Source organism: Arabidopsis lyrata, assembly GCF_000004255.2.
Source record: "Arabidopsis lyrata subsp. lyrata unplaced genomic scaffold ARALYscaffold_6, whole genome shotgun sequence".
Taxonomy (NCBI): Eukaryota; Viridiplantae; Streptophyta; class Magnoliopsida; order Brassicales; family Brassicaceae; genus Arabidopsis; species Arabidopsis lyrata.
In genome coordinates, this window is record NW_003302550.1 from 14,566,588 (window position 1) to 14,590,044 (window position 23,457).

At 42.3% G+C, this 23,457-nt stretch overlaps 2 protein-coding genes and 1 pseudogene across 2 annotated transcripts; 1 reads left to right on the forward strand and 2 right to left on the reverse strand.

The window, feature by feature from the left end:
• Positions 1–1,180: 1,180 nt before the first annotated feature.
• LOC110227378 lies at positions 1,181–9,716 on the reverse strand (annotated as a pseudogene).
• Positions 9,717–14,936: 5,220 nt separating this feature from the next.
• LOC9308410 lies at positions 14,937–16,008 on the forward strand. The gene is made up of 3 exons (XM_002872295.2): positions 14,937–15,037; positions 15,143–15,379; positions 15,586–16,008. The coding sequence occupies exons 1-3, from the start codon at positions 15,017–15,019 to the stop codon at positions 16,006–16,008; spliced, it is 681 nt and encodes a 226-aa protein (XP_002872341.2). The 5' UTR covers positions 14,937–15,016.
• A 4,757-nt stretch (positions 16,009–20,765) lies between these two features.
• On the reverse strand, positions 20,766–23,151 carry LOC110227379. Its single transcript, XM_021021467.1, has 6 exons — positions 22,884–23,151; positions 22,695–22,763; positions 22,248–22,457; positions 21,756–22,127; positions 21,544–21,671; positions 20,766–21,452 (listed from the first exon to the last, which is right to left on the reverse strand). Exons 1-6 carry the CDS (start codon positions 23,149–23,151, stop codon positions 20,766–20,768), a joined length of 1,734 nt encoding a protein of 577 aa, XP_020877126.1.
• Positions 23,152–23,457: the final 306 nt, after the last annotated feature.

The window sequence follows — 23,457 nt, forward strand, 5'->3', positions numbered from 1 at the left end:
TCACGATGCCTTCACCAAAAAACATCAAAGAGGTCCAGCGGTTGACGGGCAGAATTGCTGCGTTGAATCGTTTCATTTCGAAATCTACTGATAAATGTCTCCCCTTTTACCAGATTTTAAAAGGGAACAAAAAATTTTGGTGGGATGATCAATGCGAAGCAGCTTTCGATCAACTAAAAACTTATCTGACGACACCACCAGTTCTCTCGAAACCTGAATCAGATGAGAAACTATATCTTTATGTCTCAGTTTCTAATCATTCTGTAAGTGGGGTTTTAGTTCGAGAGGATCTAGGTGATCAGAAGCCAATTTTCTACATAAGTAAATCTCTTACCAGTCCGGAAACGAGATATACCATGATGGAAAAATTAGCTTTAGCAGTAGTCATATCTGCTAGAAAACTCAAACCTTATTTCCAATCTCATCCGATAGATGTTTTAACTTCTCATACGCTTCGCTCAATTCTTCACAGACCAAGTCAGTCCGGTAGATTGGCGAAATGGGCAATCGAACTCAGTGAATACGATATAGAATTTAAAAGTCGAACTAGCGCAAAAGCACAAGTTCTGGCTGATTTTCTTACCGAACTACCACTAGATGATAGAATCCTTATTGAAACAGACTCTACATGGAAATTACATGTAGATGGCTCTTCTTCTAAACAAGGATCCAGAATCGGTATTAGGCTCGAAACTCTGACAAAGGAAATAATCGAACAGTCTTTTCGATTAATGTTTCCGGCTTTGAACAATGAGGCAGAATATGAAGCTCTCTTAGCAGGACTTCGTCTTGCTCTTGCAATTGGAGCAGAAAAAATAATAGCTAATTGTGATTCTCAGCTGGTTGTAAACTAATTCGCTGGAGATTATGAAGCTAAGGCTCCTCGAATGGAAGCATATCTTTCGGCTGTCAAAAAATTAGCCGGAAAATTCAAAGACTTCGAATTAGTTCGAATCCCTCGGGGAGAAAACACTTCGGCAGACGCCTTAGTTGCCCTAGCTTCTACCTCAGATCCCGAGCTCAAACGAGTTATCCCAGTCGAATGTATTTCTTCGCGAAGTATTTCGGCTGAAGAAACAGAAAACGATAACATTCTGGAGGCCGAGCATATGGAAATTCCAAAATCAAGCTCCGGAAATGAAAATAGCTCATTTGTGGTCACCGGATCACGAGTAAAATCTCAAGATGATGAACTTACTTCACCATTGGAACTTCCTAAAAGAAAGCCAAGAAGAAAATTAAAGGATCAAGAGGTTCCCACTGAAGAACCGTCTCGAACTGAACAGACACCTCCAGGTGGTGAAGAGGTTCGGGAAACAATCGAAGATCCTAATATTCCTTTCGAACCCGAACCAAGGAAGTTTGTACTCAAGGATAATACTTCCGCTAATGATTGGGGGGCTGACTGGAGGGTACCCATCAAAAATTTCATTCTTAATGGAGAACTACCATCGAACAAATGGCAAGCTCGCAAATTAAAAATCATCAGCGCTAAATATTGTATAATTAAAGAGTCATTGTACAAGCGAGGCGTTAGTGATCCTTACCTTTTATGTATTTTCGGACCCGAAGTTGAAATAGTGACTAGCGAGGTCCACGAAGGGCTTTGTGGTAGTCATTCTTTGGGACGAGCAATGGCTTTCAAAATCAAACGGTTAGGATATTTCTGGCCAACTCTGATTTTTGACTGCATCGATTACGCCAAACGGTGTAAAAAGTGTCAGATGCATGCTCCTTTTATTCACCAGCCATCTGAAATTCTGTCATCTATATCCGCTCCATACCCTTTCATGAGGTGGTCAATGGATATAGTTGGTCCGATGCATCGCTCAACGCGAGGCGTCCAATACCTATTAGTTCTAACGGACTATTTTTCCAAATGGATCGAAGCAGAAGCCTACGTAAATATACAAGATTCTGTGGTAAAAACATTCTTGTGGAAACACATTATTTGTCGCCATGGAATTCCTTACGAAATAGTAACAGATGTTGGTGTCGGATCCCGCACCAATAGTCCAGGACCAACCAAAGATTGCCACGTAATCAAGATAACGGCCCACGAAGGATAAAGCCCATTAGACCCGTGAGTCGGAGGGACAGTCGAAGTGGTTATCACCACGAGGAGAGTCCGAAGTGACTGCACCTCGACATGAGTCCGGAGTCGAAGTCACAGTTAAGTCGGTCTAAGGATATTTGGGCCGAATGGCGAAGCCCATGAAGATCGGAATCAACTCAAATTCAAGCGTTAAGCATTAAAGTCAAGGATCAAAACGGACGCATTTAAGAGAGAATAATTGTACTTAATTAGCCATTTAAGTGACATTTTCCTATGTATAAATAGAAGGGCAAATAGCCATGTAAAAGGGATCGATTTTTCTCTAAAGTAAGAAATACTATAGCAATTTTTGTAGCAATTCATAAGCTTTTTACATATTCATTTTTGTCTCTCAAGAGTAATCTTTCCTACTTAATAAAAAAACTTGAGTGTGTGAATCCGACATCCACATTTTGGCGCCGTCTGTGGGGATAGAGGATTCTTGAGTGGTCAGATTTTTCTTACTACATTTCCGAGATAAGCAGCAATGTCTAGAGGAGACGCTGTTGAGCCGTCATTGGCCGAAACCCTCAAAGCCATGCAACAAACTATGTCGGAAATATCGCAGAAGTTCTCGAATGTGGAAAAGGCCGTCGACATGTTAGAAACATCCCAGGTATGTCTTAGTCAAAACGTCAGTACTATACAAACTTGTGTTCGCTCTTTAAGTGCAGGAAACCATGTGGGAATCCGAAGAAGGATATTCAACTCGCCAAGTTCCGTTGCGCGAAATGAAACCAGCGGACAAACAACTCCTGGTGCTACTAATAACGTAGTTCAGCCGTTGGAGGGAGAGACACAGCTCGAAGATAAAGATCAACTTACAGATCAATATGAGCAGGAAAATCTCGACCAGTTCGAGACTATGAGGAAGGTTAGCCAGGAACTAAAAGAAATGAAGTCAAAGTTCCATCAGGCTACAAGTTCGGAGCCAGATATCAATCGAGTCATTGAAGAAGCTAGGCGAACACCTTTCATTCCGCGAATCGCAAGTTTGAGAATCAAAGATTCCCGGAAGCTCAAGTTGGACCCTTATAGTGGATTGGAGGATCCAAAGAGCTATCTCGCAGCTTTTCTGATCGCTGCTGGAAGAGTCGAATTGGATGAAGCTGATGAGGACGCAGGGTACTGCAAGCTCTTTTTGGAAAATCTATGCGGCCAAGCTCTAATGTGGTTCACCCAATTAGAGCCGGGTTCGATCAGCAATTTCGACGAACTATCAGCTGTGTTCTTAAAGCAATATTCCATCCTTATGGATAAAAGCGTTTCGGACGCCGACCTTTGGAATCTATCACAAGGATTGAATGAGTCACTTCGAATTTTCATCACCAAATTAAAAGGAGTGCTATCGAAACTCCCAAGAATCTCGCAGCAGTTAGCTTTATCTGCCCTACGAAAAGGATTGCGACATGATTCAAGGTTTAAAGAGGATCTAATACTTCATAAACCAGACACAATTCAAGATACACTCTTCCGTGTAAATAATTGGATGGAAGTAGAAGATGAAAAAGAAAATTTCGCCAAAAGGAATAAACAAGAAAAACTGGCAGTCACCGTCCCTACCAAGAAGTTCGAGCCTAGGGAGAGCAAAGGACCAAGAAAACTTGGGTCGCAACCCTTCAACAGTATTGTCGGAAAGCAATTCCAAGGAAAAGGAAGATCAAACACTTGGGTCCGTGATGAAAGTTTATTTTGTGACATCCATAAAGTAACCGGGCACTTAACTAAGGATTGTAGTGTCCTTAAAAGGCACCTCGCAGAGCTTTGGCCCATGAGTCAAGGAATACCATGAAGCAAGGGTCAGCGCAGATTTCATAAAGGAATACCATGAAGCAAGGGATAATCCCAAAGATCAGAATTCCAAGAGACCAAGGTTATCCAATGAGGAAGAGCCAAGGAGTTCGAAGGGTAAGATCAATGTGATTCTAGGAGGTTCTAAACTTTGCCGAGATTCGATAAGTTCCATCAAGAAACATAGGCGAAATGTTTTACTCAAAGCAAGTTTGAGTGAAGAAGTCGATTTTCAAGGTGCATCAATATCATTTGACGAAGAAGAAACGCGGCACCTCGAAAGACCTCATGATGATGCACTAGTCATTACCGTGGACGTTGCCAACTTCGAAGTATCAAGGATTCTTATCGATACAGGCAGTTCGGTCGATCTAATCTTTTTAAGTACTTTAGAAAGAATGGGAATTAGTCGGGCAGACATAATAGGGCCTCCATCTCCGTTAGTAGCATTCACAAGTGAATAAGCCATGTCCCTCAGAACAATCAAGCTACCAGTACTTGCCAAACATGTGTCAAAGATCGTGGATTTTGTTGTTTTTGATAAGCCCGCGGCTTACAACATCATCCTCGGGACTCCTTGGATTTATCAAATGAAGGCAGTTTCTTCTACGTATCATCAATGTATCAAATTTCCAGCACCAAGTGGAGTGGAAACAATTCGGGGGGATCAAGAAGCTTCGCGAACATGTTATCTAGCTAGCCACCGTTTGAAGATCCAATAGCAATTAACGAATCCCGCAAAAAAGGGACTAAGACCAAAATTTCTTAGCGGGCAGAAAAAAGATGATATAGTAATCGAAGTGGTGTTGGAAGAAGACAAACCAGATCGGAAAATTCGAATTGGAGCAACTTTGACTGGGTAAATAAAAGAAGCTTTGATCGAACTTTTAAGGAAAAACAGAACATCATTTGCATTGTCGGCGGCGGATATGCTTGGCATAGATCCAAGCATAATTTGTCATAAACTAAACGTGGATCCAAGTTTCAAGCCTGTAAAGCAAAAAAGAAGAAAGCTCGGAGTGGAGCGAGCAAAAATAGTAAACGACGAAGTGGACAAACGTTTAAAGATAAGGTCCATAAGGGAAGTACAATACCCGGAATGGGTAGCAAATACCGTCGTGGTTAAAAAGAAGAATGGAAAAGATAGAGTTTGCGTCGACTTCACAGACCTCAATAAAGCATGTCCAAAGATAGTTTCCCACTCCCGCATATAGATCGACTTGTAGAATCCACCGCTGGGAATGAGCTGTTAACCTTCATTGATGCTTTTTTGGGTTATAATCAAATAATGATGAACCCCGAGGACCAAGAAAAAACGTCATTTGTCACGGATAGAGGTATCTATTGTTACAAAGTGATACCTTTTGGTTTGAAAAATGCAGGAGCAACTTATCAACGGTTGGTTAACAAAATGTTCCACAATAATCTCGGGAAGACAATGGAAGTCTACATAGATGACATGTTGGTTAAATCGTTAAAGAAGGAGGATCACGTTAAGCATCTAGAGGAATGTTTCGATATTCTCAATAAGTATCAAATGAAGCTGAACCCGGCAAAGTGCACATTCGGAGTCCCATCCGGGGAATTTCTCGACTATATTGTGACGGAGAGAGGGATTGAGGCCACTCCAAATCAAATCAACGCCTTTCTAAACATGAAGTCCCCAAGAAACTTCAAGGAGGTACAACGTTTGACTGGGCGGATCGCGGCTTTGAATCGTTTTATCTCGAGATCAACAGATAAGTCGTTGCCTTTTTACCAAATTCTAAAAGGAAACAAAGGATTCCTTTGGGATGAAAAGTGTGAAGAAGCTTTCGGGCAGCTTAAGGTATACTTAACTACCCCACCTATATTATCCAAACCGGAAGTGGACGAAAAGCTTTATCTGTACGTGTCAGTTTCAAACCATGCGGTTAGTGGAGTCTTGGTCCGGGAAGACCGCGGGGAGCAGAAGCCGATTTATTATATAAGTAAGTCAATGACGGATCCGGAAACCATATATACAATGATGGAAAAACTCGCACTCGCGGTGGTGATTTCGGCTCGGAAGCTGCGCCCATATTTTCAATCCCATCCGGTCGAAGTATTAACTAACCAGCCACTCCGAACAATACTTCATAGTCCAAGTCAGTCCGGACGTTTGGCGAAATGGGCGGTGGAATTAAGCGAATACGATATAGAATTCAAAAGCCGAATCAGTATGAAGGCCCAAGTTTTAGCAGATTTCCTGACCGAGCTACCAATACCTGGCACGACATAACAGCCGGAGAACCAAACTTGGAAAACGCATGTAGACGGATCTTCATCAAAGCAAGGATCCGGAGTGGGAATCAAGTTAGAATCTCCAACATCGGAAATTCTGGAACAATCATTCCGATTGTTATTTAATGCTTCCAACAATGAGGCAGAATACGAAGCCCTAATCGCCGGACTTCGATTGGCACAAGGAGTTGGAGCTAAAGAAATAGTCGCTTATTGTGATTCGCAATTAGTAGTTAACCAGTTTAATGGAGACTATGAGGCCAAGGACTCAAGAATGGAAGCATATCTCGAAGTGGCGAAGGATCTATCTAAAATTTTTTCGAAATTCGAGTTAATTCGCATACCCCGAGGAGAGAATACTACCGCGGACGCACTAGCCGCGTTAGCATCAACTTCAGATCCTGACTTGAAAAGAGTTATTCCAGTGGAATACATTTCGGAGCGAAGCATTCAAGATAACAAAAAAACACTCGTCGTTACAAGATCTCGAGCAGGGGCACGTGACCGTGGCGAACCGGAGGTCGAACTGCCACCCATCAAACGGAGGAAATCAAAGGAATCGAACACATCTAACAAGGAACCTGTTGTCTTAGCAGAAGATGTGATTTCGGAAACAGTATTAGAGACCGAGCCATTAATCGAGGAGGATATTCTTGAACAAAACAAACATCCAGAACCAGAGCCACGAGTATTTCACAAGGTTAACCAAATTCCGACTAAAGACTGGGGGGCTGACTGGAGGGAGCCAATAAAGCACTACATCATGACTGGCGAGCTCCCAAAGAATAAGTGGCAAGCCAGGAAAATGAAATTCGTTAGCGCGAAATTTTGTCTATCAAAGGATGCATTGTATAGACGAGGTGCCAGTGACCCTTACCTATTATGCATTTTTGGGCCCGAAGTAGAAATCGTCATGAGCGAAGTGCATAAAGGATTATGTAGGAGTCATTCATCAGGAAGGGCTATGGCTTTTAAAGTTAAAAGAATGGGATACTATTGGCCCACTATGATCACGGATTGTGTTAAATTCGCCCAAAGATGTAAGCGCTGCCAACTCCATGCACCATTGATCCATCAACCTTCAGAGTTATTCTCCTCTATCTCCGCCCCATACCCGTTTATGAGATGGTCAATGGACATCATTGGACCATTCCACAGATCAACTCGAGGTGTACAATACCTTTTGGTCCTGACGGACTACTTTTCAAAGTGGATTGAAGCCGAGGCATATGTTAGCATCAAGGATTCGGCGGTGAAGACTTTCATTTGGAAAAATATTATATGTCGACACGGAGTTCCATAAGAAATAATCACTGATAACGGGCCACAATTCATTTCACACGAGTTTGATGCCTTTTGTGCGGACTGGGGAATCAAAGTCAGTTACTCTACCCCACAATATCTGCAAGGCAACGGTCAAGCTGAAGCCGCAAACAAGACGATACTGAGCAATCTCAAGAAACGATTAAATCACCTAAAGGGAGGATGGTATAAAGAACTCCAACCCGTCCTATGGGCCTATCGTACAACCCCTAGGCGACCTACCGGAGAAACTCCATTCTCTTTGGTTTATGGCATGGAGACGGTAGTACCAGCTGAACTCAACGTGCCCGGACTTCGCCGAACAGAAGTACCATTAAATGAGGAAGAAAATTTAGCAATGCTTGATGATTCGCTAGATACCATAAATTAAAGGCGTGATCAAGCTTTGATTCGGATTCAGAATTACCAGCAGGCAGCAGCCCGATATTACAACACTAAAGTCAAAAGTAGGCCGTTCTTCGTAGGAGATTATGTGTTAAGGCGCGTCTTTGACAATAAAAAAGAAGAAGGCGCTGGCAAACTTGGCATTAATTGGGAGGGACCTTACATTGTTACCGAAGTAGTTCGGAACGGTGTATATAGGCTAAAAGACTTAGAAGACAGACCAGTCAAGCGACTTTGGAATGTGATCAACCTAAAGAAATTTTATGTTTAAGCTACACGCATTTTTTATGTACATGAACTACAAGGCTGGATTAACTCAAAGAGGTATGAAGGGAATACTGAAGAAAGCAGGAAAAGGTCTGGTGTGGCTTGATCCCGAAATGGGTACGTAGGCAGCTCGGAAACGAGTTCAGCTATTAATAAAAATTTGTTTTATTTCTTTATTAAAGGAAAAGGTTCGGCTATGCGAACAAATGAAGCAAATAAAGGTTTGGCTATGCGAACATACAGGAGGTTGGAAAAAGAGCATTTATTCAAACAAATAAGACGGAATGTCCCTCATCGTACACTTCGGATTAGGGGGATCTTGTTGATGAGCAGAACACTTCAACTCCTTGACCAGCAAGATCGAGGATTGGCATCATGCAGTCCGGAATACGAGCGAAGTCAAAGATTCTGAGCTCGATCCATTCTCTAGGGTGAGAGCCAAGGATGTGAAGATCTCTTGATACCGTAGTAAGTCTGCGTTGCATTCGGTTAATCCTCCTCCGGAGTCTCCTCTTTTCCAACGTAAGCTTTCGATGTTGAATCGCAAGCGCCTCTATGAATGCCATCGCTGTTCCTTGGTCTCTGATTGGGAGATCCCTGATCAAAGTACACGGAGCTCGGATCTGGGATCTGAAGAAGCCACGAGGTGGAAGGAGATGCCTATTCGGCTCATTTGGAACATCTTCGTTTATCATTCCGATCGTGGAGAAGTCAGGCATAGATTCTGAACATCGAAGGTCAAAGTCCATACCTGCTAAAATAAAAAAGAATGGTAAGGAGTAAAAGGAAATTGAGACTATAATTTATAAGGACGTTATGTCCCTAGTAAGCTGCGAATTCTATCCTAGGAATGGAGCAATTCGCGGAGAGATTTATGCTATTAAATCGATCCGGCATTAAAAGACGTATCTCCGAAAATATTTCGAAGAATAAGAAAAATTGCAAATGATTCAATAAATAAAAAAAAAAGGGCCGAGGCCCATTACGAGTTCAAGATAGGAAGCAGAGTTAGGGAACATTTATGGAAGAGGCTCAGGAACAGGCTCCTTCATCGCCGGTTTAATTTTCGAAGTGGACGCCTTGTTCTTGGCATCCACTTCGGGATGATCCCGAACGCGTTTCCGATGGGTGCTGGCCTCCTCCTCGTCTTCTTCTTCACTGTCAGATGGAGCGGTATAGACCGGGGCATTCACGGGCCCCGGAACTCCTTTAGCACGGAGATACATCCGGAGCATCTTCGGGATCTCAGCAACAGAATCAAAGTTCCGCCAGAGCCCTTATCTTCCTTTCCACCCGAGCAATACGAGCCTCGAGTGTTTGCCTTTTAATACCCAGCCGCTGCTGTTCATCGCACAAACGATGGTGTTTATCGACGACCTGCCGCAGAAACAAGTAAATTAAAAAGGAGGACAGAAAAGTCAAAATAAAAAAGACGGATACTAACTTTGTCCATGAAGTCGTAAGCCTCTTTCTTTTCCTTCGAAGGGAAGTGGAACACGGCATGAGAGAAGAGAATGCCGGCTGGTTCGAAACCATCACTGGATAGGAAAAGTGGGCTGCCGGGATCAATGGGGACTACTGTTTCTTTTTCCATTTTTCCATCTACTGTTTTACCGAATATACTCTGAAATTCCTCTTAAAAAATTCAGAAGTAGTTGAGCCTTTATTTATAAGGGCTTAGGGTTTTTCTTGGAACCGTAAATCTAATAATGATGGTGTGCATGAGTGGTTTAAACCATTTTTGGAAGATGTGGAAAAGCAGTTATTGCCTTGAAGGCGTGTGACTTTTCCTATTTCCCAAGGATTGGAAAGGGAAAAAGTAATCGTCGCATTAAAGGCAGAAAGCCTATTATAAATAACTTTTGTGGGTCAAGCCCAACTAATTTACCAAGTTGACTAAACCCGAAGTGGGGAACTCGCGTTAAGCTGAGCTCAGTTCTCGCGTTCTAAAGAGAAAGGCCTGATCAACCTAAAAATCTCGAAAGCATAGTCACAAGGCCAAAAAGGGTTAAACGCGGACTTTGCAAACCCGCACACAGTTTTAACCAAACCCTCTTGGGATCATGACCTAAAAAGGTTTAAAAGCCTCCTCAGGCAAATATTTTGTTCGAAGTAAAATGACAATAAAGCCTCCTTAGGCAAAACATGTTCAAATTTAAGTTTTAAAATAACTAGGACAATCCCCAATTTAAAGTGGACACAGCCACTATGGATTAACAGCCACCTCAAACTCCGTCTCGGCTGTCAAAGTTTCATTCACCTCCTTGGCTGGTGCTTGATCAGATGAAGCTCCTGGTCCGCTCTCCACGGTACAACCATCCGTCGGGATGACCTCCGGCGTAGCTGGAACTTCGGGAGGGGCGGCATCTTCCGCCTCACTTGAGCCTAGGAAGGACAGTTCCAGTCAACAAAAAAAAAGTAATAATAATAAGGCAAGAAAAAGATAGTAAGTATCGAGAGTTGGAGATTACCTGCCCAGTCTAGACCCGATTCACTTGGGGGAGGTGATTCAGTGAAGAATTCCTCGAAGTGATGTGGGTTGAAGGTTGAAGCAGGGATAGCTGCCAAGCGACTCCGTTTTTCAGATAAATTAGCGGTCAGTTCGGACCTTTCCTGCACTTCGGAGAAATCTTTGTCATGGATCTGATCCAACTGGATCAGGTTGCTCTCGTGCTCTTTGATGTCAGATTCCAGATCAGACCTAGATTTCTCAGCTTGAATGAAGCGGATGGCCCCTTGGATCAATTCCATCCCGCGTCCCTTGACCTCTTTTCTGGCCTTCGATGCTGACCTTGCTAACTCGGAATCACGCAACTTGGCGATCGCCTGGTACTTAGCGTTAAGCTCGATAAGTTGGTTGTTCATGGTATCGGCGGATGATTCAGATTCATGAAGTCTACCCTGAACACCAGAAAGTTCATCCTGAAGCTTGTAATTCCGGTCGTACTGGTCCTGCAGCTCCCCCTTTATCTTCGCAAGCTCGGATGTTAGACCGTCAACCTTGTCCTCCAGATCGTACTTGGAGTCGGTAGAAGAACGGAGATCAGCCTCGAGATTAGAGAACTTGCTCTTCCACGTGTCAATCTCCTTTTCCCGACCAATGACCAACCCTTCGTAATGTTTAATTATATCATTGAGCTCGCTGTTAGCCTGACATTACATATAAACCCGGGATGACGGATCAGTTCGAAGAATGACAGTGAAATCAGAAATATGAAGCGGAACTAACCCAAGATGAATGATGAGCATGAAGTAGGTAGAGTTCGCGAATCGCAGAACGCCACTTGTTAAAATCCGGCAGGATCGCACCTAATCGGGTTTTGAAGTACCGAAAGACGTTACCCTCTTTCTCCATGGCTAGGAAAGCAAAAGAGGAAGGGTCTCAGAAATTCAGAATAAGTACAAGGCGAAAAGAAAAGAATACATGTATATCATCATACCTGAGAGCGATTTGATCTAAGGAACAAGAGCAGGCTTTGTCTTCGAAGGGTCATCTCGCGACTCAGAACTTTCCTTCGGAGAAGCTGTACTCTGGTTCGTCTTGTCGCCACTACGTTGAGAAGAAGAAGACATATCGACAGGACGAGGAGGACCCATTGGTTCAGTAGGATGGGACGATCGAGGAGAACGGTCAGTCCGGACCCTTGACTTCTCTCTCCACGGAGAAGAACCACTGCGAGATGACCTGTCCCTCTTCTTGCGAATTAAATCCTTAAGCGGTTCATTGCTAAAGTCATCTCGGGAAGAACGAGGAGAGTCACGATGAGGAGATTGAAGCCTCTGGGGAGGACGGTCATCGCGACGTTCACGTCGAGGTGTCAATCTGAAAACGACGACGGATCTGGCTCCTTCGGTGCTACCGTCGTCAACCAACAAGGTTTTGCTATAATCTTCTTTGTCAATGGCGGTCGCAAGGAACGCCTTGTTCTCGTCATATGCCTCAGCCATCGGCTTGGAGATCATTTTTCGCTGGTGATAGTAGGATTTTAACTAAGATCAATTATCCTTAAAGTACAATCATGTCATTGCAGTATTTAAGGTGTCAATCCAAATGGGTGTGATGCTAGCAATTAAGATGCAATCAGATATCATAGAGTCAAGCCAAGCAATAACAGGTTTTGGTGTTGTTAATAGCTCTAGCGATCATGCAGATAACAGAAATTCTAACAATAACAAGCAATATACTCGATCACACAGCTTGATGCCAAGCACTGGATGTGGTCGAGTATCAGGTCGAGTAATTTAACAGAAACTGTAAACAGGGTACTTGACTGCACAGTTTGTTACCAAACTACTAGGTGTGGTCGAGTACTTCGTTTGAAACAGGGTAGAAATGATAAAACTGAGCAACAAGTAACAAGATCAAGCAATCAATAGCGATGTAAACAAGGAGATCAAATGGAAGAGAAATTCCCGAGAATGGGGTGATCGAGTAGTGAAGTCTCCTTAATCTAACAGGTGGTTAACATGCTCAACAAACTATCCCTAGACAACAAGTTCAATAGCCAAATCAAAGTGCTACCGCAACAGAGATCCTCAAGTAAAGCTAGTCCCAGACTCAACCACCATTGAAGAGAGCTAACCTAACAGGCATTACGAAACAACAAGTCTAAGCCAAAACGCTCCATGTAACCAATACCTTGGTACAGAGCCACGAATCTCTGGAATTAGTGGTTCAGACATTTCATCGAACACCTTTTGGGTGCGGAAATGTCTGGGCTCAGATTCCAGTTGATCAGAAAGCAATCAGCATTAAGAACAACTAATCCAGAAGGGATCTACCAATCAAACTCAACCACCTAGCAGATCAAGGATTCTAAACTACTCTAACCCATCCTCAAGAACCCTAATCACTACTCAAAATTCATAACCAAGAACACAAACCCAGAAATACATAAAAACTTCATATTAGCAAGATCTCAACAAGATGAACAACTTTATAGAAGAAATCAAAAGCAAATACTCAATAGATTAAGAGAAATCTGGATTACAAATATGAAGAAAGCACTAATTGTTCTGCAGAATAAAACTTAGTCTGAAAATTATGAGAAACAACCTATTTATAGCAAATACTAGGAAACCCTAAATCACAAGACGACAAAGTATTAAGGCGGTTTACGGAGATACTCGACCCTTGTGATCGAGTAGAGAGGTTGAAGAAAGTTGGCGTCTTTGCGATTTCTTGCTCTGGGCATGTTGTGATCGAGCACTTTCGATTCTTCCTCTCGTCTTCGATTCGTTTCTCACTCCTTTCTCTCTCTGTTCTCTCTGTAATGGCGCCTGTTGGAAAGGGGAAAGCAAGTAGAGGCCGTGGTAGAGGCCGTGGTGGGAGATCCGGTGCTCGAGTTTTTAATGGTAAAAACCCTAGCCGTGGCGTCGGATCGTCATCTCACGCCTCCAATCCTTCGTCTTCGAATGCAACAGCTTCAGCTAGTCAAACATTTAGGGCAACTACTCCAGCTCAAGATCCGCCGTCGTCACAACCACCACCTCCTCCTCGTCTTTCATCACCGCAAGTTAGTGGTCAACCTCCTAATTATCAACAGCCGCCTCTCAATTATCAGCAGCCACCTCCTAACTATCAGCCGCCGCCTCCTAACTATCAGCCGCCGCCTCCTAACTATCAGCCGCAGCCTCCTTATCAACCGCCGGGTCCTTATCAACCGCCGGGTGCTTATCAGGTATGATTGATTACAAACATACTTACCTGAAATACAATCTTCCGACACTTAGGGTTTTGTTCTAATAAATCTTTTTATTAGATTCCTCAGGACCAAGTCCATCCTCATCAGATTCCCCAACCTCAAATGCGTCCTCAGGAAAACCCTAATGATCCACCGCCTGACTACCAGCAGATGTTAGAGAATTTGTTGGTTTTGCCTGGCCGAGAGCATCTTCCACGTCTAAGTAGAGTACCAATTCCAGACGTTGAGACTATATGGTATAAATCGTGTCTATTTTGTTAAGTGTTTATACCATAAATGGATTAGGTTAATGTTTAGCTTAGTGTTTTTCATTGATTAGGTTAATGTTCTAGCTTGTTTATCTGTTAGATCACTTGTTGGTTTTTACTAATGTCTGTTTTGTCTAAGTAAGTGTTTGTTTTGTTATCTAAACCGTCTTACATTGATTATGTTAATGTTCTAGCTTGGTTATCTGTTTTGATCACTTGTTACATTGTCTGTTCTAGCTTGATAATTTGTTTTGATGTTATGTTAATGTTTAGCTTAATGTTTTTCATTACATTGGTTCTCATTTGTTTTTGTTCTAGCTTGATAATCATAAATTGAGGCTATTAGATTAATGTTCTAGCTTGATAATCATAAATTGGTTCTCATGTGTCTGTTTAGATCACTTGTGCATTGTCTATTAGATTTATGTCTAATGTCTGTTTTTACCTATAGGTTTGGCCGAGACAAAGGAGTACTGTCTAGGAGTATTGCTGGAATATTTCGGAGAAAATTTTTATGGACCTTACTATAGTTGGAAAGTGACTCCTACAACCATTCAAGAGCGATATTTCAGATCATTTGCGGTAATGTTTGATATTCCTTTGAATGCTTAATAGTATATGTTAAAATGAATCAGTATGAGTCATATACTAATTCATACTAATCTGTGTAGGGGAAGTTCAATTGGGATATCGGGATTACCGAGCTAGTTAGAGAAGGATTCTTGGTCATCGCCAAGAAAAGGCTTAAAGGAATTGTTAGTGGAGCGAGGAGAACTGGTATACAACCCTATTGGATTACCAGTAATGACCTATGGGCACAGATGTGTGCTTATTGGAAAACTGAGGAAGCAATGGAGCGGAGTGAAAGAGAATCACAGTGCAGAAACAGTGATCGTAATGGTCTTGGAGTCCACAAACACGTATCAGGGCAAAAATCATTCATGCAAGTTCACCAAGAGCTGGTATGAATCTATATAACCTTTCTTTGTTTTTAAATATTGCACTTAGATCACTATATGTTGTTACCTCTGTTCTGTGATTTTAATGATGTCTTTGTATCATTATAGGAGGAAGAATTGGGGCGTCCTGTGTCATATGGAGAAGTGTTTATGCAAACACACACAAGAGCAGATGGTACTTTTGTGGATGCTAAAGCCAAACAAGTAGCTGAGGTCTATAATAAGAGCATAGAAGAGAGACTGTCTGAACTGGATGAAGATGGTGTAGACGCTTCAGATGATTCCTCTCAGCAGTCAACTCACCGGACTCTCACCATTGAAGAAAAGAATGAACTCTTTCTTAAGGTAATTTCGTGTAAGTTTTTGTTTAGAGTTTGAATATCATCATCACTGTTTGGTAATCATATATAGAATCAGTCCATGTATTATGATTAATACTTGAATGATTCTGTTTTTGATGAGCAATACTTGAATGACTCTATTTGCTAATACTAGAATACTTGACTGATTCTATTTTAGCTTGAGCATGATTCTGTTTTTTTTTGCTTAAGTGTACTGAAACAGATGTGAAGGGGAACTATTTTGGCATTGGATCTCTTAAGGTGACCCTTAAGAAAGGGAAAAGAAAAGAAAGCTATGCTAGCAGCTCTTCTTCCTCCATTACTAAGCTTCATGATCAACTTCGTCAAAAGATGGCTGAGCACGACGTAGAGAATGCTCGAATTGCAAACTTGGAGAGGCTGGTAATGTATTGGAAAGAGAGTGATCCTGCCTTTGCAGCTTTTGTTGCATCTCAGCCACAACCAACTGCACCAGCCACCACAGCAGCTGCCAATGCAACAGCCACCGCCAATGGACCAGCCACAGCCGCCACTGCACAAAACAAAGCAGAAGAAATGGCTGGAGAAACCAATCCAGCCACTGCACCAACAGGAACCGTCGCAGCCACACCGACACCTTCTCCATCATTCTAAGTACTTTTGTTCTTTCTCTTATGAACATGATGAACATGATGGATCTTTTAAATGTATAAGGTTATGTGTAAGGCTTTTGATTAGCAACATTAAGGATTTAAATTAGCAACATTTTGGATGTATTTGAATTCGGAATATTTGTTTTTAGAATCCAAATTTATGCTTATTTGCGACTAATTAATAGTCTCTCAAACCCAAATTCGACTCAATTCTACGACTGTAATGTTTGTCAGTAATTAGTCGCTAACTATTAGGCGTAGCTAAGACGTCGTAAATATACGACTCCTAATTTCTGTCTCTATATCGTCGCTTATATGCGACAACATATATCAGTCTCTATACCGTCACAAATATGCGACGATAGCAACCAACGATTAGCGACCGTTTAAGGACTCTTTTGGGGGTCGCAAAAGGCATGTTTTCTTGTAGTGTATGTTTCTTTTCAGGAGGATTAGAAGCTTCAGAATCTTCTTTTTCTTTGTGATAAGATTCCACAAATTCCTTGATATTGAAATTAACGAGCTCTCCAGCTTCCCACATTTCGGTGAGGTGCTTTTTGAGTACGTTACAATCTTTGGTGGAGTGCCCGTTTACTTTGTGAATATCGCAATAGGTACTTTCATCTCTAACCCAAGTATTAGGAGGATTGTATCGTCCTCTGCTTGGGGAGGGTTTTCCTACAGCATTAGTAGCAGGATTAACTTTGAACCGTTTTTGATCTTTTGGTTTGAACTTTTTAGTTGGATTCGCAACGACTAATTTAGCTGGCCGATGCTTTTTAGCGAGGCTAAGCTTTTCTTCTTCTGCCTCCATCCAATTAGTAGCTCTGAATAAAGCATCTTGGATGGTACTTGGACGATTGACGATGATTTCTTCTCGAAATCGGGATTCATGCCAAAGTCCGTTCCTTAAAGCAGAAAGGACAGCAGCGTGCGATACCCCAGGAATTTTGGCTATCACTTCTTTGAATTTAGCGATATATTTGCGAAGTGGTTCATTCTGACCTTGGGTTAAATTCCAAAGATCCGCATCAGAAGTTGCCTTTTCCATGAACATGGAATATTATTTTAGGAATGCAGAGGACAATTCCTTAAAACTATCAATAGTTTCTGGTTCTAACTGGGTGAACCATAGCAGAGCCGGTCCGGAAAGATTCTCGGAAAATAGTTTGCAAAATCCAGCATCTTCCTCGCCTGGTTCTAGATCAATTCTGCCTGCGGCGATCTGAAAAGCAGCGAAGTGATTTTTAGGATCTCCTTTACCATCATAAGTTGGTAACTTAATCTTTCGAGAATCTTTGATCCGAAGGTTTGAGATTCTCGAGGTAAAGGGCGTTCGACGAGTTTCTTCGATTACTGGATCGATCTCAAGCGCCGAACTGGTAGCCTGATGAAATTTCGACTTCATCTCATTAAGCTCTTGACGAACTTTGATGAAATCATCAGATAGGGTGACATGAGGATCGTCCATAAGGAGTCCGTCCCACCTCCTGCGGCTGCCGGATTGCTAGTACTTGCTAGCTGGCCTGTTGGAAGAGTTCGAGTAATCTCGGGCGTCGCGAATAACCGGCGCTGATGCGTTGTTGTTTGCGTTGAGGACAAATTATCTAAACGGCTTGAAACAACGTTCTACGCGTTTGACAAATTCGTCTGGGTGGTTTTAACACTCGTTAAGGTTTGCTCGATTGAGTTCAACCTTTCACCAAAAGTGGTGTTGGCAGCAACAAGTGTACCCATCTGATTGGTCATATCGGTGGTTGTTTGAGTAAGCAAGGCGATTGCATCGCTCAATGCTTGTTGTTCAGCCATAGTTTCTTGGTTAGGGAAAGAAAGATTTTGAGATTAAAGAGTTTTGTGGTAAGTCCCCATAGGCTGCGCCAAAATGTGGATGTAGGATTCACACTCGATTATCTTTAAGTATTTCAGTGGAGAAAAACTCTTGTAAAATCATCAAAAATGAATATAAGAATTCGAAAGAGAAAATAACCAAGAAAAGAAGTAAAGGAATTTGACAAGAACGAAGTACCAAATGCCTTACGAAAGTAAAAGAGAGAAAGTATATTGTATTGCTTAGAAGTAATGAGTAAAAAGATTCGTCGCCCCCAAACACATGCGTTTGAGGTTGTTTTTATAGAGAAAACACATAGTGGAGAAAAACTCTTGTAAAATCAGCAAAAATGAATATAAGAATTCGAAAGAGAAAATAACCAAGAAAAGAAGTAAAGGAATTTGACAAGAACGAAGTACCAAATGCTTTGCGAAAGTAAAAGAGCGAAAATATATTGTATTGCTTAGAAGTAATGAGTAAAAAGATTCGTCGCCCCCAAACACATGCGTTTGAGGTTATTTTTATAGAGAAAACACAGTGGAGAAAAACTCTTGTAAAATCAGCAAAAATGAATATAAGAATTCGAAAGAGAAAATAACCAAGAAAAGAAGTAAAGGAATTTGACAAGAACGAAGTACCAAATGTCTTGCGAAAGTAAAAGAGAGAAAGTATATTGTATTGCTTAGAAGTAATGAGTAAAAGGATTTGTCGCCCCCAAACACATGCGTTTGAGGTTGTTTTTATAGAGAAAACATGATCAATGCGGTCATTTACTGCTCATAATCGCGTTGATCCGCATTAATCATATAAGTTACAATTTGACCAAAACGGCTTGAATTCAAACTATCTTGGGCTTCGCGTGGATCTTCCGAACTCTTTCTTGTTGACTCCGAACTCCCGCGTCTTGACGCTACCGCGAGCCTCGAACAATATTCTCCTCGCTTCGGCCTTTCTCTATGCGAACTGTCTGTCGAACAAGAGCGAACTCCATACTGGCAAAGATCGAGCTCTTTAATAAACTGAATCGAACTCCCAACTTGTCAACTCCAATAAAACATCTAGAAATCCAAGAGGATTATTATGTAATAATGACGTGGGCAGATCCAAGTGGATCCTACCAAAAATGTGTGGGATCCGACCCCAACAAGTAGAATTCTGTCCAAGGAAGGCATACCTTAGTCCTTTTGGCAGCAGTTTCAGGTCCACCTTGGGTGCCTTGAGTTCAGACCAGTCATCGGATGCTATGACAGAGCCAACAGAGGGAAGGTTGCGATCGAGTAGCTCGGTCGAGTAGACTGGATGGACTGTTTGTTGCGTGACGTGATCGAGTATATCCTCCTTCTTTGCTTTTCCAACCAAATCTTCATACTCCTCTGGATTCTCAGCTTCTTTATGCATGTCTAACAGCTTCTGGTACCCCAAAGTTTCCAAGTGTAAGTCTCCTTCCTTGCTATCCCTTGTCAGAGCACTCTGTAGATGGTCTTCTTCTGCTAATTCTTCTAGTAATTTGTCAGCTAACATATCCATCTCTTCAATCCAGAAAACCTTTCCTTCTATTGTAGGCTTCTTCATGGTGTTGGTGATATCAAAGGTCATCTTAAGATCTTTCCCAAGGTTAAGATCGATCTTCCCCTTATTGACATCAATTATAGCTCCAGGTGTAGCTAAAAACGGCCATCCAAATATTAGAGGGTCCTTGGGATTTCCAAAACCACGAAGTCTGTCGGTACTTCGACTCTGCCTATCATGACTGGTAAGTCTTCTAGCAGACCATGAGGTATTCTAATGGACTTGTCTGCTAGAATCAAGGATATGTTGCAGGATTTGTACTTGCTGAAACCAAGTCTATTGGCCACAGAGAGAGGCATGAGACTCACATATGCACCTAGATCACAGAGGCATTTGCTGAAGACCAAAGGACTGTTGGGGTCGGATCCCACACATCTTCGGTAGGATCCACTTGGATCTGTCCACGTCATTAGTGCACAATAATCCTCTCGGATTTCTAGATACTTTATTGGACTTAACCAGTTGGGAGTTCGATTCAGTTTACCAAAGGAGCTTGATCTTTACCAATACGGAGTTCGCTCTTATTCAACATATAGTTCGCATAAAAGAAGGCCAAAGCGAGGAGAATATTGTTCGGGGTTTGCGGCAGCGTCAAGACGCAGGAGTTCGGAGTCAACAAGAAAGGGTTCAAAAGATCCACGCGAAGCCCAAGATAGTTCAAATTCAAGCCGTTTCGGTCAAATTGTAACCTACATGATTAATGCGGATCAATGCAATTATGAGCAGTAAATGGCCGCATTGATCATGTTTTCTCTATAAAAACAACCTCAAACGCGTGTGTTTGGGGAGAGAACAACTTTTTCCTCGTACGATCAAGCAATACAACATACTTTTTCTTTTACAATTTTGCAAGGCTTTTTACCATTTTATTCTTTCCAAGTTCTTTCGCTTTATTTAGTTTCTTGGTTACTTCCCTTTTCAATTCCATATTTTCATTTGCTGATTTTAGAGTTTTTCTCCACAAATATACTTAAAGACAATCGAGTGTGAATCCTACATCCACATTTTGGCGCCGCCTGTGGGGAGTTACCGCAAAACTCTTTGATCTCAAAATCTCTCTTTTTCAAACCAAGAAACTATGGCTGATCAGCAAGCTTTGAGCAATGCAATTGCCTCGCTTACTCAGTCAACCACCGATTTGACCAATCAGATGAGTAACTCACTAGTGCCAACGCCACTTTTGGCGAAAGGTTAAACTTAATCGAGCAAACTTTAACGAGTGTTCAAAATACTCAAACAAATTTATCAAACGCACAGAACGTTGTTTCAAGCCGTCAAACGGAATAATCCTGATGGACTCAACAAAACAATTCATAAAAAAAAAAATAAAAAAAAAAAAAAAAAAAAAAAAAAAAGCGTTCCTACACCTCTGGAGAACCCTCATGTGGCCGAGAACCTTCACCTACCTCGAATTGAGATGGGGAGTCTCCAAATACCAAAGAAAATTGTTTCAGATCGAGAGTAGGACGGGAAGCCGAGAATAACTCGGACTCAACCATAGCGAGTTCGGCAGCAACTTCGCTCCTCTCGTTCTCGAACGAAACTCTCCCAGCCTCTAGTTCCTTAATCAGGTCTAGATTGCTCTTCAGTTCGGCTCGATCTGTTAGAAGTTTAGTCCAGACCTCTTCGTCCTTGATGAACTTCGTAACAGATTGAATATGTTGCCTACCGAATCCCCTCATCTCTTCTCGAGCAGTATGTTCGGCTTCAGCGATATCGCGAGCCTTGTTCCTAGTTAAAAGCTCGATCTCTTGATTTGCTTCTTCGAACAAAGCCGTATTCTCCTCTAGCTCAGCCTCCAAGCGAGAAGCATTAGACCTCGCAGAATCTCTTTCAGCATTCGCAATTCTGATGCGTTGCTCGTTAGCTGCTAGAGTTTTCTTCATATTTTCAAAAGATGACTCGAGTGCTTTTTCCCGCTCAAATCGCTCGGATTGGTTGGCTAATCTGAGATCATCAACCTCCTTCTTAGCCTTTGCGGTCTCTCTCTTCGCTTGATGAAGAAGGTTCTCATAATTGAAGATCATTCCATTAGTCTCCATAAACGCCTTCGGAGTAAAAAAAAAAAAAAAACGTGTCATTTAGACAAAAAGCTTTTACCTAAGGAAGGGAGATTGTCATAATCTAAAAGATCCGAACCTGGGATAGGTAGCGAGCTCGATTGGCAAACATCTGACGGATTTCCGGCCTCCAAACCGAAAAAGGAGGAAGGGATGCCCCTTCCCTGGTTTGGAAACTTCGGAAGATGTCTCCAATCTCTTCTCCGCCTACGAAGCAGAGGAGAATAGCATATTAATAGATGCAATCCGTGGCAAGTTTTGCTAATGTTCGTTTTCTAAGTAAAAACTTACCTGAAATCGAAGCGGGTAAATGATTTTGAGTCCTAACACTCAGTCCTTGAGATAAGGGAGCCGCCGGTCTCGGCTCACCTGTTGCCTCTGAAATTACTTTGTCTCCCGGAAGAGGGAGCTCGGAGTTTAAAGGTTCTGAAGAGGGAGAAACAGAACGTAGAGGGCTAGAGACTCGTGGCGGAGAACTTAATCTCACGGTTTTAAGTCTCTCGCTTGATAGATTATCAGAATCTGGAGCATTCCTCTTTGTACAAGGAGAGGAGGTTATTTCTCCCTCACACCCTGGTTCGGAAGGGCAAATTGCGGTGGCAACTGGAGGGTCGTTAAGGATCTCGGCTCCATGAGTATCCCCTGCGGCTGACAGGGCTGCTTCTAATGAACCATCATCAACCAAGAGGGTCTTCTTGTGGAAGTTACCAACCCTGGAGATTGCAGCTATCCGTTTCTTTCTCTTGATTTCGGATAGCTAATCCTTAAGAGCCTTGATTTCACCCTGCATCTTCCTTTTATCTTGAGCATTCAGGCTCGAGACGTCTTTCTCCTCGGGAGGAGGATCGAGGGGGTGAGTCTGACCGTCTTTAATGGCGAGCCCCGCTTTATGAATGCATTGAAGGGTGAAGGAATTCCAATTTGTTTCACCCTCGGAAACGATTCGAAAGAAGGACAAGAAGTCAACGGTTGGGCGGGGGATCGTCTGGTTCCCTGAAACAAAGTATTGGGTTACGAATTCCATCTCTTTTGCTTAATACAGTAGAAAGTAGTAAATGTTGTATTTTTAACCAAGCTTAGCCGACCAATTGGCGAGAAGGAGACCGGAAAGACCTTGAACGGAATGGGGATTGACTCGGAAAAAGAACCAGTATTTCCTCCAAGGCCCATCATTCGAGGGCATTTCGTCGATCATGTTACGGTCAAGGATAGGGTTTATAGAAAAAATACCCGCTGCTGCGGATTCACGGGCTAGAAATAGCCCTAAGAGTTCGCTAGTGGAGAGGGAAAACCCTGCTTCTGCCGAAACGGTCAGGGTACTCAGAACGTATCAAAGAAAGTTGGGAGCCATTTGGGGAAAGGCAATCCCTAGGTTGAGGAGGTATAAAATAAGAACTTCCGGAACGGGAAAAAACAAACCACAACCTTTGAAATAGACTTCGTACGCACAACAGTAACCCTCTCCCACCACTTCTGGAGACTCGTTGGGTCTAGGAAGAGAGAATTCAATTTCCTGGGGGATGTTACAAAGGCGGCGAAGAGCGCCAAGGGAAGCAGAGGTCGACTGAGACCTGAAATGCGGACCAAATTTGTCTCCCCTTTGGGTGAAAACTTCATCCCCTCTGGGAACAGAGATTCCTTGACTGTCATCTTCGTTTTTGGAAACATAGACAGCCGGGGAAGACATCTTTTACTAAGAGGTTTTTCTTTTTCTGCTTCGGTAAAAGCTTTAGGGGTAAATGTATGCTGCTGTAAAAGTCGTCGTTCCATTTAACCTTATTTACCGAAAAACCGCCTCGAGAATATTGGGAAGTGGGACAGTTTTCCCCGTGGTATTAATATAAAATTAAGAAATTAATGATGACGGTTGTCAGGGAAATCAAATCATCTGATTATCCGAGATCAGCGTAATAGCGAATAACATGGAATAATTTCGGAATGTTAAAGATCTCGAGTCATTAATTACAGTTTACTTAAGTCTTCCAAGCCGAGC